The sequence below is a fragment of the Thamnophis elegans genome, chromosome 8 (genome assembly GCF_009769535.1).
Source record: "Thamnophis elegans isolate rThaEle1 chromosome 8, rThaEle1.pri, whole genome shotgun sequence".
In the NCBI taxonomy this organism is placed as follows: Eukaryota; Metazoa; Chordata; class Lepidosauria; order Squamata; family Colubridae; genus Thamnophis; species Thamnophis elegans.
Window position 1 is genome coordinate 49,206,735 of NC_045548.1, and position 15,836 is coordinate 49,222,570.

General features: G+C 38.6%; 1 protein-coding gene across 1 annotated transcript in view; it reads right to left on the reverse strand.

Moving 5' to 3' along the window:
- Nucleotides 1–15,531, reverse strand: part of ZNF704 (zinc finger protein 704) — a 58,710-nt gene extending 43,179 nt beyond the window's left edge. The window contains 2 exon segments of the mRNA XM_032223098.1: nucleotides 2,304–2,551; nucleotides 15,152–15,531. Coding sequence (XP_032078989.1) covers nucleotides 2,304–2,551; nucleotides 15,152–15,439 — 536 coding nt within the window. The 5' untranslated portion in view covers nucleotides 15,440–15,531.
- Between the last annotated feature and the right edge of the window lie 305 nt (nucleotides 15,532–15,836).

A 15,836-nucleotide genomic window follows, 5' to 3' on the forward strand; every position in this document is an offset into this window, starting at 1 on the left:
TCTGCCATTGGAGTAGGACCCAGCGGTGTTGCGACAGGGGCATTAGCCTGTCTTTGTGCCAGGACATCCCATTGTTGCAACCCTGCTGTGATGCCCTGTGATATGGCACTGGCAATAATATCTTGAAGTTAGCCAAATACATAGGATGTGCCTGGCCCAGAATTGCTGCGCTGGAGGTGGATGGGAGCGCATCCATTCTCTGGACAGCTGGTGGAAGCATGTCATCCCTGACAGGCAGAGAGGCCTGAGGCTCTTGAGCAGGCCCCCAGATATTTGAGACTTCAATAGGAAAGATGGGATTAAGAGGAACCTCCCTATTCTGACTGCTCCTGGGGAAAGCAGCAATGATAATTGGCCTTGAGCTGGAGGTGGCTGATTAGATGGCTGGGTGGAAGAAGCCTTTTTACTGGCTGCTTTCTTATATGTTCTAGTGCTTTGTCTTTTTGCTTTTCATAGCGCAAACTGGGCTTAGATGACTTTTTTGATTTTTTTGCTGTAACTGCGGTTCACACAGTTTTCTTGCTAGAATTGCCCAATTCCCTGCCATCAGTTGTGGAGGACAAGGGGAGGAATGAGGCGCCAAGGCCCCTTCAGATGACTGAACGACTTGTGCCTCCTCAGGCAACTCTGGCGGCGTCGCGGCAGTTTCAGCATTAAGAGCGGCCGCCATGCTCGCTACTGACAGAAACTGCCACGGAGCCCACGCTTAAAAACAATAAGATCGCTATTAACGCTGTTCGCACAGTCACTTTAGCGGCACTTCAATCAAAATTTTTGTGATTTTCTTCCCTTTAACTCTTCCTTTCGGTTGCTCCGCAGTAGCGTGTATTTTGTTTATAATATAGTCACAGAGCTGCCGTGGTTCGTTGCTCAATTGTCTGACAGGAGCGGTGGAGCGTGTTCCCAGCAGGGAGCTGAGGGAGCAATTAACACCTCCGATGCGATGAAAGGGCAGTTAGAAACTTGAACCCAAGGTAAGCATCGTTGATTTTGAGGCGAGGGAAGCCGTTTGCAGCCGTTACAGTCGTTCCAGCCCTAGCGACAGCTTACGTGCCCTGACAGGGCTTAGAGGCTCAGACTCCTTCCCAAATCACTGTCCCTGCGAGGGACGTCTGATAACGGGGTCTCGTCCAATTCTTGACAACTTACTCACAAACTCATTAAAATAACAATCCAACGATTTTAAGACCGGAGAAAGACAATGATGCAGCTGCCCTCATCGAGGGACTGAGTCGAAATCTGGGTCTGCCTAGCAACAGGGGCGTGGCTTAACAACTTTACCAGATTCAGTCCTCGCGATAAGTGTGTGAAGGTTAACCCAGCCTGGATACTGCCTTGACCACTATGGAGAAGATTGAACTAAAAATTACAACAGTTAATTATTCCTGTTTGACAGAGACCAGATGCACTAAAGGTTGCCCAGTAAATCTGTATCTCCTATCTATAGGATTCCAAAATTAATGTCCACTAATGACCCCATAACACTCACTCATCTGGCCTCAGAGCAGCTTCCTTTTAGGAACCTTGTTCCATTCCCCAGTAGCTGCAAGCATGCACTGTGACTTCCACCTATGACCATAGGACATCTCCTGCGGCTCCTGAATTGTCTTTGTTCCCCTCCACTTTGGCCCTGCCGGTGCAGAGCAGAAGGGAAAAAAGGTTCTACGACTTGGGTGATTCTTCTACTGGGTGGCATTGGGTCAGCTGCCTTGAGCAGGAGGTTGGACTAAAAGACCTCCAAGGCCCCTTCTAACCCTAGGATTCTGTGTTCCTATGTTAGACTTGCATCAAAAGCATTAGTTAGTTTTCAACTTACATCCATTTATTTAATGACTGCTGAAAGCTACAATGGTACTGAAAAAAAGTGAGTAATGACCAATTCGCACATTTATGACTGTTGTAGCATCTCCACAGTCACAGGATCAAACTTCGGATGCTTCGCAACCGGCATGTACTTACAATGGTTGCAGCATCCCAAGGTCCTAGGACTGTCATTTGCAATCTTCCTAGGGAGTTTCTGATAAGCAACATCAATGGGTGAAAAAGATTCACTCAATGACTGTATGATTCATTAAACAATTGTAAACATTCACTTAACAACCATGGCAAAATGGTTGTAAAACAGGGCATGATTCACTTAACTGCCTTGCTTAACAATAGAAATGTTGGGCTCACTTGTGGTAATAAATCAAGAATGACCTGTATCTGAGTTATTTGATACTGAAACAACAGAAAGAAGAACACAAAATATACTCAGAATTTTACCATTTTTTTTCCATTTTCTACTTTTTAAATTTCTGTACCTTGTAGGAGGCACATCAATGTTTGAAGATACAACTTTGCGCTTCTGTTCAAGAAGACAGATAGAACGAGTATTTTCTTTTTCATGATCATGAATTCTGCCAATTTTTTTGGTGTCTGCTGTTTTTGAATCTTCTTCCTTCATAGCCAACACAAAAAATTGCTGATCTGAGAGTTTTTGATTTAGATCACTTTTTAGATCTTCCTTTTGAAATGCTGCAAAGGTCATTTCACGCTTTATGCTGGTTACCTGAAAAATAAAATACATGTATTAGATTCCTCACAATTCATTTTAAAAGAGTGAGTAGACTGGGTTGGCCCCGACCCTGCTGACCTTGGGGCATTGGATATGCAATTGACTTTGTTGATGGTTATTTTGCGATGCTCAGTTGCTCTGTGTTTTCATTTTATATGAATTTTATTCGTTTTATTTACTGTACTGTAACCTGCCTAGTCACATATGAGTCACATATATGAGATGAACGGCCACATAAAGCAAATAAATAAATGCTGGTGCAATGTTTTTTTTGGGGGGGGGACATGTTACTCTACATACAAAATTAGGCCATGTAATTTATTATAGATCTTTCTTGTAAAAATCAGTGCTGTTGGCCAGCATATTTTGATACCTGAACAGTACTTGCTATCGTAAAAATATTTCCGTAATGAAGCTTGAATAGGATACCTTGCCACTAAAAATAATTTTTTAGCAAAGGAACTGTCAAAATGTCTAGTTATATTTCATTTATGATGTAACTGTGGAGTCATTAGACAGGTAGGAGAAGCTTCTAAACAATTTTGATCAGCTTTCTATATTTTTGATATCAGAAGACATTTTCTTCCCTAATAGACAAAGCTGACACTGTCTTATCCAAAATGATCTTGCCTGGCCAGTTGGGACATGAAGAGAGGTACATCTTTTACTACCTCCTCCACAACCATCAAAACTACCCCTTGCATTACACTTGAAATTCACAGGAATGTGGGTCAGAACACAGGACTTTTTGGAGGTAACACCTTTTCTGGAAACTGTTCCACATGAAGATAGATACATCAGGTCCTCACTCCCAATTTTCAGGAACCTACTCAAAACCTTTCTTATAAATCAAGATAATGGTTTTCATGCTGAGCTGTAGAGATTGAGAATTTCATCTAATTTATTATTTTATTTTTGAACGTATATGGAGATTCTCATTCATGTCATGGTTGTCCCAAAGGTGCTTTTTTCAAGAGGCAACTGGACTTTCAAACATCCTTTTTCTCAGGTTATTCTACCTCATGGGATTCTGCTTGTGCTCTGAGATTACCAGTCCAGGTGGCAAATAAATGTAACCAACAATGGTTATGTAGATCAGGCTTATTTGAAAATGAATATGTTCATTGATATGTCTCTTTTTTATTTCTTTTCCCAAAAAAAGTTCTTTTAAAATTGGACTTCATGTTAACTATATACCGGTATTTATCACTAAAACTTTCTCCTCATGAAAAACTGCATGATACTTCAGTTTTGTGAGATTAGGAGTTTAGGGATAATTTGTCAATTTCTTTGCCTTCCAGATTTTAGGCAACTTACTTGAAAGTACTGTACCTTCTTTTAATTATTTGTTTGCAGAGCTGGACTGAAGGGAAAGTCCATAGTACTTTACATTCTCCAAGCAGCAGAACAATGTACTAGATAATTGAAGTTACAATGAGGTTTAGATTCATTTTTGAAGATCTGGTAGTTAAAAGAAGGATTCGCAATACAGAAAGATGTATTCATTTCAATATGACACATTTAAAGGATAAAACACTATAGCAGTCCCTATGTGCATGTCTAAATATTAAAAGCAAAAAATGTTTAAAAATATTTAGCAGCTATTTCATAAATAAAATTAGAACAATTATTTAAGAACAAAAAATGATTTCCAAGCTTTTTATCTTTTGATATACAGCCCAATGACACAAGACTAAGAAAACATATTTCCTCTATATTTTAAAGCAAAAGGCTCAAAATATTAAATAAACTCTATTTTCATAAGTAAAACTTTCACCGAAATAATCATGAACATATTTGAAGGAAAAACGGCAGAAAAGAAGTTATTTGACAGAGAAGCTGATTTTCAACCATTTACAATAGCTCTGCAGAAACTTGATGCTAATTCTGAGACAATTCACTAAATCTGTGTAACTAGATAATGATTTAACACGGCTTTGCGTAAGATGTCTTCATAATGGTGGTTAGCTAGCTGTGTATATCTTTCAGAAAGCATAACATTTATTTTTATACATCATCAGGGATCCATTATTTGGGACAAGCAAAATACTACAAAGAGAGATTAATCAGTGTTTGGATAGTAGCACAATTAATTGGTTAAAGACAATTGCCAGTTTAAAAACTTCAACCAGCTACTATTTCATAACATATTAACCTAGCTGTTACATGATATGCTGAATTATAAACTAATCTTATGCAATACGCTTGTACAAAATATTTAGGCTAAAAAAAAAGTTAGGCAACTTGTGGTCTAGTGTATTGTGCTAGTGTACCCACCAAAGCACTATATATGTTCAAAAGCCTTGTAAAGTCCATTATATAGCTAACTTTATATATGTATGTGTAAATGTACCAATAAGTATGGACACACACACACACACACACACACACACACACACACACAGTATTATTTCTATATGGGAAATAGGAACCATGACCATTTTTTCCCAAACCAAATTTATTTCATATGCTCACCACATTTGAAAATAAGTGAACATTAAAGTATGCTTTTGAATTATTTAAATCACTTAATAAATATTTTCAAAACCATGTTTTCAGAAATTCTGCTTCAAATATAAATATTATCAGGGCTTGTTCCAGATCTGAAGGCTTATCTACATAATACTATACTATGCTATAGTCCTCTACTTATAGCCATTCATTTAGTTCAAAGTTACATGTTGAGTATTTATATTTTTATTGCATTTTGTTTGTGTTGTGTATAGGTTTTATATAATTTTATCCTTTTAATGTTGTAAGTTGCCCAGAGTTATCGTGTAGTAAGATGGGCGGGCAATACATTTAATAAATAAAATCTATATTACTAATGTATTGAAAAAAATTAAGGCAGATGCATTGTCGACGGTGATGGGATATAGCAGCAACTTTCTCTCTCATGGTTTCCTTTTAACTCTTATTACCTATCTTGTATTGGGAGTTGAATTCATTCAATTGACACAAATAATTTCTAATGAATTAATTCAACATATTGTAGCCTAGCTGTTATTTATCCCTGCTCTCCTAGCTTTTTCCTACCTTTTCCTACCTTTTTAGGAAAGTTGCCTGAAGTAAGGCAATCATAAACAACTTTTACAGAACCTACACAGATCTGCCATGAAATCACCATGAGTACAGCCTGATTTCCAACAGGTTTTATTTATTATTGAATGGAAATATAATGCCCTTTTAAAGCCAGATTTGTACATATTTAGACTCCGGGCCAAGATCTGTGGACTGCGGGTTGGGAGGAGCATCTTTTACTATCCTCCTTAAGCAGCAATATCATTTGAGATTATGCTGCCACTTTTTATAATGTATATGCACATATTTTGCTACATGCTGGGATAGTGAACTTAATTTCTTATTCACATTAAGAGGATTACAGTCAAGAGATATTAGATGACAAAAAAGCAAGTCAGCTTGATTTGGGTTAAAATAATTCAGTGCAGGTTCCCCCCCCCCCCCCCAAACTTGGCAATTTTATGTTGTGTGGATTTCAACTCCTACTGGCTGGGACTTGAAGTCCACATGTATTAAAGTTATACTATTAACTCTTGACCCAAACCTAGTATCATGATTGGAAGAAATGGTTCAACACTGAATATTCTCAGTCTTTGTAATTTATGTGCTTTTGCCTTCCTGGTTCAATTCACTACAAGGGACATAAATGTTTTGAGACCTGAAGTACACACAGCCCACAGAGGTCCATCGGAACAGGAGTGCAGGAAACTGGAAGCATAATTCCTAATCTCTTTGAGAAGGGGAACAACAAGTGTTAGTACTGAGTTATGTATGCCACAGTTAAATATTAAAGAAAATTTCTCAATCTCATTTTCAAATCCTGCCATCCCCATACTTGTGATTTGGGTCCACCCACTCTGTGGCTTCAAGCCTGCTCTAGATATTAAAGCCACTGTCCTTCAAGAAGTAACCAACCTCACCACACAGATAATTAAACACTACTGGAGACAGATTATAGGAGACAGAATTCACAAGTTAAAGTACTTTTGAGAATTCTTAAAACATTCACTTTTGGATTTTAAGTCCCAAGCATTCTACCACTGGAGGAGAGTCATGTTAATTGATGGCACAAAAAAACCAGAACACTGAACAAAACCAACATGCTTATCCATGTTACTAAAATTTGTTAGTATTTGATATATTTGATATATGACAAAATGCCTACCATATGTTAGAATGAGAAGTATGATTGAACGCATCTTGAGTAATATATATATATGTTGTATTTGTGCTGATAAATAAATAAAGGGAGACTAGTATAGATGTATTTCAAGCTATTTAGCTCTCATCAGATGGCCATACCCTTACTGGGATTCGAATATTTATTTATCAGCACAAATACAACACAAATGTAACAAAAGGCAACAGTAAAAATATTGGGTTTCTGTCTGGATGGTCTCTTGTGATGAGCCGATGGACAGAGAATGGAAGTAGTGAACTTCCTCCCATATTTGGGCATACCAGGGGTTGTGACTTTAAATACATACATACATACATACATACATACATACATACATACATACATACATATATACATACACACAGACACATACATACATACATATCAGAGGTGGGTTCCTACCAGTTCGCACCTATTCGGTACAACCAGTTTGTCAAATCTACCGAACCAGTTAGAAAAGGTTCCACCAGTGGACCCAGAAAGCAGGCCACACCTACAGAAGAGCTTCCAAAATTTTTTGAAACCCACCACTGGTCCTTGGATATGATTATTCTACACTATCATGCTCATATTTATAAAACTCAGTGCCTCTGTGAAAGGTAAGGATGACTACTGCGTTTGTGGTGCAATCAGAACATTGCGTATGTTGAAGTTATTTTAACGCAAACCAAAGATGCCTTTAAAAAAATAAGTTTACATCATATTCTTATGCATGCTGTGTGTGAGGTAATTTAAGGTGGTTCTGACAAGTGTTGTTGGCATCTTCATATCCGGTCACATAGGTGGCAAGCCACTCCCATCCGATCACATGGGTGGCAAGCCACTCCCACAAAGAAGGCCACACCCTCAGAGTAGGTTTGAACAATTTTTGAAACCCACCTGATACATATATATATATCCTACAACGTCTGATGGGCCTTGAGATCTGAGGACTTGGTTTTATGGAATTGAAGGTTATGAGTTTTTCTTCATAATCAAACACCATTCTTCTGTATGTGTGTATGTGTAACAGTGTTTCAGAAAGTAAGTAAATTAAAGGCCAGACAGTAAAGAGTATTGTACTCACTGAAGGTGGCAGATGATTATATATACCTAAGCATAATATGCTCAGAAATATGCCAAGGTGTATCAGACTATGAATGAATAGAAGATTCCTTAACCGAGCCTCTTGACATGTTTCTTACATTTCCTGAGGGGACTTGGTGGTGTCAGGTTTGGGCACAACCAAGAACATACCTACAATCCCCACAAAGAGATATAATTTCTGCAGGTTAATGAAGAATCATCAATCAATTACACCCCAAGTGAAGTACTGAAGTAATTCAACACTGCCTATAAAAGGAGAGATGAAGAAAGAAGTTGAAAGTCCCATCTTCCATTCCATTAAAGTTATGTTCAGAAAATTTTCCTGAAATTCCCATGCCTGTTTTGTTATTTGGTCAATGATAAATAGGTTTCTTGATTCATAAGATTTGTGTGACTAAAAGACTGTGAGATTCTTGTAATGTTTAAATAAAGCTTTTTAAATCTGCCTGTAATCTTTTGGTACTGCTGGACAATTCACTGACTTTGCTGTTGTGATACATTAAAAGTTTCCTAATTCTATGGGAGACGGCAAATCTCTTGTTACGCAACTTGGAGATGAAATAGCAGTGTATGCAATATGATAGTTAATAAAACAAATGGCCAAAACAATAAATCAAATTTAGAACAAAAGTTTTAAAAGACAAAACTTTTAAACTCTCATTAAACAATGAGCAACTCAAATACATCACGATGCTCATAACGGGCAACTCAAATATAGCACAACCCTCGTTTCTATGCTTCTTTTACTAGTGTTTTGTCACTAGATTTCAACATCATGAAGTATAGTTCCACTGTTTTCCAGAGTGCTAAAAACAAAAATACAAAACAAAATTGGCATGCAAAATCTCAGTAGGCTTAATATAACTATTTCATTTGTTTTCAGTAACCCTTACCTGAAAAGTACAGAACAGAAGTCCACATTTGTTAGCTCTGGTCTTAGATTAAATATAGCCATCATCTATACGACCTTCATAACTGATAAGTAACTCAGAAGTAGAGAAAGAACAGAAATGAAATGCCTTCAATTTAATAAATATTTTTTCTTTAGTGTCAATGTTTTAAATCAAACATGTCCAACCTGTGGCCCATGAGTTGCATGCGGCTCTAGACAGTTAGTAATGCAGCTCCACAAGACATAATTTTTTAACAATATATTTAACAATAGTATGTGATTTATATACATTAATTATATGTTATATGTTGCCCAATACAGGAGTGTGATGGCCTATAGGTGAAAACACTCGTTTTCCACTCAGAAGGTTGAGAGTTCCATCCTAGGTAGTGATAGATGTTTGTCTACTGCAAACTCCACATAGATGTCAGGAAGGGCATCTTGCCAGGAAACGCTGAGCTCCATTCATTTGCCCAATTCCACCCCAATAAAAAGGGATAACAGAGTTGTAAAAAGAAAAAAAATATATACGGCCCAAGACAATTCCTTTTCACTCAGGACGGCCCAGGCAAGCCAAAAAGTTGGACACCCATGTTCTAGATGGAATATCCTAGGTAAAAAATGAAGTTGTTCTACTTTTCCTTGCCATCCAATACAGCATCAAATATGAAGTCTTTGACTCTGCAGGTTGCTTACAGTGCAAAATGATAGTAAAAAAAATGCTCTACTGTACCCTATGATGCTTAGCTCCTACTTATTTGCTTTGCTACATAGACCATACAAAGAACTAATAATTTTAGCCAATTATTTTTGCCGGGGCTTGAATAGTCAAACCATATTCATTGCCTGCCTGTCTTTGATAATCCACCTTCATCTCTACACAAACTGAGATTTGAGGTTTCAGAATTCCATAATTTGGGACAAGGAAAATCACCCAAAAGAAAACTACAGTGTTCAAACAAAGTACAAACTCACAATGTTGAGAAAAACTACTGGATTTATTTTCCTATTTAAAATTGCTACACCATATTGCAAGAAATGGGTTATGTTGCTAACAGACTATAGAGAGAGCAAAGTATTTGAGACAAAACAAACATCTATTCTAATAAAGGTGGTTAATTGCTGGCAATGAGAATGCAGCTCAGAAGATACAGTTGAGCTGAATGTAGGTGGCAATGAAACTTCCATTCAAGAACATTACAAAGTCAATTTAAAATACAGGACTGGTGGTAAATGACAGTTCTGAAGGATGGACATGAATGAACTTTGTTTGTAAGGATTAACATACAATGTGTCTTTCAGAAATATTTCTTGTGAAATATTACAAGATTTTCCTGAGCTGTTTTACTAGCACCAATAAACTCTTCCTGTAATTGTGGAATATGCTTCACAGTGAATCTTTACTAATACCAATGGGAACTGTAGAAATACTCTATTTTATTAAAACAATAAACAGCTAAGAGACTTTTAAAACAAATCAATTTCTGTTCATATTTCTTAAAATGTTTCTTCAACATCAACCACTTCTAAATATTCTTTCATTTCTTATACCAGCCTGAGGATGAAGCAGTTTGAAATAGAAGAATTATATCAAAAAATCCTTTCACCAGGAAATCTCTACAGTATTCATAAAAAGAGCTGCAATGTTGTCGCCATGCTAGAAAAAGTGGTATTCTGAGTTTTCCTATATTGCTACATTTGGGGCAAATCAACCTAATTTATATTTATTTTTTTATGTTGTTAATAATTCCTTATTAAATATATTAATTAAATATGGTCAAAGCATCTGAAAAGAGTTATATCTAAAAGTAGTACACTGGCCAGCTGATTTTCAGCCTTCCAGAGGGAGGCGGGAGGTCGTTTTCGCCTTCCCCAGGCTTCAGGAAAGCCTCCGGAGCCTGTAGAAGACGAAAATGGGCCTAACAGAAGTTCGGAAATGAACTTCTGTTGGGCCGTTTTTCACCCTTCCCATGCTTCAGAAGGCTTTCCTGAAGCATGGGGAGGGCGAAAAACAGCCAAACGGACCTACCGGAAGTCTGGAGACTTCAGTGAGGCCTACGGCCATGCGCAGGCGAGTTGTGTGCACATGCAAGGGGCGGAGAGAATTGCATTATGGGTGTGGGCACGTGCACACGCGCTATCGCGTGCTTGCATGCCCTTTTGGCACCCGAGCAGGAAAAAAACGTTCGCCACCACTAATCTAGACTATGGTCTAGAATGGGAAATCAAAAATAAAAGCAGTGGCCATATATTCTTTCCATATTTCAGGAGGATAACCATATAGACATGAGCACATGATCAACCAAGGGTTATGCTCAACTCAAGAGACTTATTTGTAAATAAAACTGTCTTCTCTCTGCAATGTTGTGTACCAGAAAAGGTTTTCAAAGCAATTTACTATCCAAAACAATCACATTCAAGAACACTGATCTTCAGTGATATGCCCAATCTAGTCCCTAATTGCTTCCATTTTTCTATTATGGAAAATGATGAATGGTATTCCACCATCAATAAAACAGTATACAGTTTGGTATATAGACTTACAACAGTTCATTTAGTGACCGTTTGAAATTACAATGGCACTGAAAAAAAGTGGCCATTTTTCACACTTATGATGTTGTGCATCATGACAGCATCCTTGTGGTCATGTGAACAAAATTCAGATGCTTGGCAGTTTACTCATATTGTGAAGGTTGCAGTGTCCTGGGGTCATATGATGACCTTTTGTTGCAAGCATAGTCAATGGGGAATCCAGATTCACATAACAATTGTGTTACTGTACTAGTTTAACAACTGCAGTGATTCATTTAACAACTGTGGCAAGAAAGGTTGTTAAAGCAAAGCAAAATTTACATAACAAATGTCTCGCTTAGCAACAGTGGTTTTGGGTTCAATTGTGGTCATGAGTCAAGAACTACCTGTTCAGGTTACTTGAAATTAAGATTTACTTCCTAAATGTAAGATAGCAGTAAAAGTTACTACCATAAACAATTTATTTTTTAAATAATAAACTTACAGAAATAATTTAAGTACACTATGTCATTGCAAGGAATCCATATATCTTTTGCCACTACTGGAAAAGGATGTAAAAGGAACTTGCTTTTATTTCTATAACTCCATTTTTCTACCAAGGAAGCAATACTATTTATTATACCTTTCCTTTTCTTTAACCATCACACTGAATAATTTAAAAAAAAACAATTTTGTTATAGAGCATGATTTTGTACATAAAAGAACCTCCAGGAACTTCTGCAAAGATAATGAAGGGGTAAAAACCTAAGATAGTGTTGTAATTGTGCAGCTGAAATGATAGATTTTGTGTATGTGTATTAATTCATAAACAAAAGGGGTGGAGTTTCAGTCATGCAGTTGTGATTACCATTCAAACTTTTTTTATCTCTTCTTGGATGCCTTTAGAAAGCACAATGGAGATAAAATCTTTCTATCCACCATTTTGCCATAGATTTTTTTTAAATTTTTATTAGTTCTAATTAAGATGATCAGAAAATAGTATCTGAACTGGTTCAGTCACCAGAAGTTAAGAATGTATAGACATATACCGAGTTCTTCAATATGCGTAATTTTTTGCTAACAAATCCCTTGTTCAGCTTTCTCTAAGTAGCCTGCTTGTTTACTCAGAATACCCACTTTATTTTTTTTAATGTCCTAACTGTATATAAATATATTGAGGAAACTCTGCTGTAAGCAGTTTAGGACAAAAGAACATTTCCACTGGATAGTAAGTTTGCTGAACAACTTCCTTTCTTGCACCATGAAAATCTGACCCTTTTCTATATGCTACATAGTTTAGCACAAAAATGTTTTTGTACACAAAAACTTTGCTACTTTTTGTTTGGGTCAAGCTTATTCTTCATAACAACAAAAGGTTTTGGCTCCACAAGCAACCACTATATGTCAGGAAGTATTTAGCAACCTGCATAAAAATATGCCATATTCACTACCAATATAATTCTTTGAAAAAAGTCTGTGGAGAAGCCAAATACAAGTAATGTTTTTCTCAACTTGTCCCTTTACAGTTTTAACAACATGGATATGCTTAGCCTTAGACCGCTCTTTTAAGACAGTAGTTGAATTTCACACACTTTGCTAAATCATTATTAGTTATAATATTAGTTTCTCATAGCTGAGAGGGAAAACAACAAAGACCGATAGTATTTGTAGAAACTACTCACAAAGGAGGCCAAAAGCAAACAAGGCATATTTTCTAAAATGCAGTATATAAACTTATTGCATATCAAAAAGTTCATCTGAGTAAAAAAAAAAAAATCACATCAGGAGCAATCATATAAGCTATCTACCAAACTTGTAACAATAGGCCATCTTTCTACTTTTAATTAAGTTGATCTGTTTTTGCAAAACTCACTGACACTTAATTTTCTAATTTATGCTAATTTAAGGATATGAACAAACAGAGTTAATACATTAATCACCTACGTTTTCTGATTTTTATTTTTAGTATTGGTTAAATAATACAAGAGAAAAACCTGTAAAGTGAAATGCCAGCAACATATATTATCTATTCCAATTTTTCTTTTACAATAAAATTCAAATAGCTAAAACATGTGTTGAAGAATGTTTTGTCTCAAAATTACACAACAAAATGCAAGAAATCAAAAAGTAAATAAAAAAATATATACAGCAGGATCACCTACTACTGAAAGCTTTTTTTTCCTTAAGCATATTTCTAAACAACAAAATGTTAATTAGTGTTATCTAGCAGTGAAAGATGTTTTCTGAATAAAAACTAATTCTGGAAAACTATTGCTATAACTGAGCATACTATTTTTGTTCATTATCTGAACAGAACCTCAAGGTTAATCAAAGCAAATAGGAAATTTATCTACTTAAATCTAGAATGTTTATGGTTTTAAAAGCCAAAAATCAGAATCTTCAATTTAACTGAGCTTTGGATCAATAAGATCAAGAGATAACCTTTGTTAGAATAATTTGGGGCCAAATTTAGTCCATGATGCTGATTCAAGAGCCATGTTTGCTTGTTCAAAATACTTTACACATTTGTCCTTATTATTATTTTAAATTATAAAATATATAACTATGTTTTAGCTGATCTTTCTGCATCTAGTTGTATTGAAGATTTTAAAATGCTGCGTGGAAATTCTGAGTATAAATCACAGGTTTGCTATAGAAATTGCAGAGATTTGTTTCTCTCGCTCACACACCAACTTTTGTGCAATAACCAAGCTTTAATTGCTTTTGCTTTTCTAATATAGCTTTTATTTTAATGCCATAGAATATATTTGGTTTCTTTGCATCTTCCCAAAATGTAACCTGTATTTATTTGACAGTAAGATTTATTGAACTTACTGTTACCTTTTGGGTGCTGTAATACACAAACTACTCCTAAGCATGTATTAGAACTGCAGGGTTTATATACAGTTGGTTTTCCTGCACTACAGCAGTTCTACCGGCTGATGTCATTTTTACCTTCTTCCCTTTTTGGCATTCCCCTTGGCCTTTTAAAGCTTTACTATTGTTTCTGTAACATACACTTTAGCTGCATGTATTTCAAAGCTGTGTGTGCCCACATCCCGGCTATTTTTTTAAAATAATCTCTCCAATGGTCATTCCAATCTTGCCCTCTTCCATCAGCCAGCCTTTTTATTGCCATTAAAATTGTTGATCCTGGACACCCACTTTGGTCTAATCATAGAAATCATCCGGCGATAAATTATCTGATCAGGCACAACAGACTTTGTTAAAGGGTTGATTTTTTTAAAATACTGTAAACAACAGCCATCTTTATTTGCACTACACGAGTTAACTGTCTGAGTTGGGGAACAAAACAGGCGAATGCCAACCCTGCAGGGCTGTTAAAACCAGCATGTCATCCCATCCCTTTCCTTGTTTAAATAGGAACACCCTGCTCCCGCCTTTCAGAACATCATTTCTTCTCAAAATAAGATAAATGCATGAAGCCTATTGTTATACAACCTGACAGGCACAGAATCCCTTCTCCGGACCTAGACATTTTAGCTGAACGTAAAGCAGCGGAGGATACACCCCCCCCCCCCCCCCCCGATCAAGGACGGGATCAAGAAGCTCTGCCCTTCTGTTACAAAGGAGGGGTGGAAACGGCGCCTAATCTTCCGCGCAGCAAAGGCACTCTAGGTATGCTCAGACGCCTCCTGCTCTTTGCACTCTCTCCTATCCTTTCTAACCCTGACTACAACTTGGGGCTGACTTAGCCCTGCCTCAACTTCCAAACGGCTGCCCGAGGAAGAATCCCGCTGTCATCAATCATGAAGGTTCCCCCCCTCCCATAATAACCTGCCGCACTGACCCACCCAGCCCCCGAGCCCCTCACCCGCCTCCCACAGCCGAGCCAGGCGGAGCCTCTGACGGCGGGGACGCTTTTCTCGCGACGGCGACGCACCTTCAGGCTTACCCGGGCGGCCGCGTGGCCCTTGCCCGACCCGGCCAACTCCTCCGCCTCGTCGGCGTCGTCGTCCTCCTCGACGTCCACCACCACGTCCTCCTCTTCGTCCTCCTCCTCGAGGGCGGCTGCCGAGCCCTCGCGCCGAGGCGGCCTCCAGGAGTTTTCGGTCTTCGCTACGCCGCGGCCCCCCGATTCCGGGAAAGGCTGCGCGGCCGAGGGCGGCCCCGCCGTGTTCAAGCGCCGGTTGCCCAGACTGGAGCGCTTGGCCAGACGCCGCGCTTGCATGGCCGCGCCCAGCACCGCTCAGCGCGCCGCACCGAAGAGGAGTGGATTCGGCTCGGCTCGGCTCGGCTGGGCGGTGGGCAAGGCTGAGCGAGGGGGCGGGTGCGGCGGCGGCGGCGGCGGCTATTGCCGCTACAGCCGAGGCACTCGCGGCAAGGCAGCAGAGGTGGTGCAGCCGCCGCCGCCGCCGCTTACAGCGGATGCGCTGGGCTGGACAAGAAGGCCGGGCGCGCCGCTGCAGCCATCGAGCGCTTTGGCCCGGCGGGGACTTAGGGACCCTTTTGGGATAGCTCCCCTCTGCAGGTCAGCGGCGCTTCCCAGATGTTAGCGAAAGGGCGGGCGAGCTGGGTGGACGGACCGAGCGGGGTCTTTTGCTAACCTTTCCCTGCGGCTCGCTAGT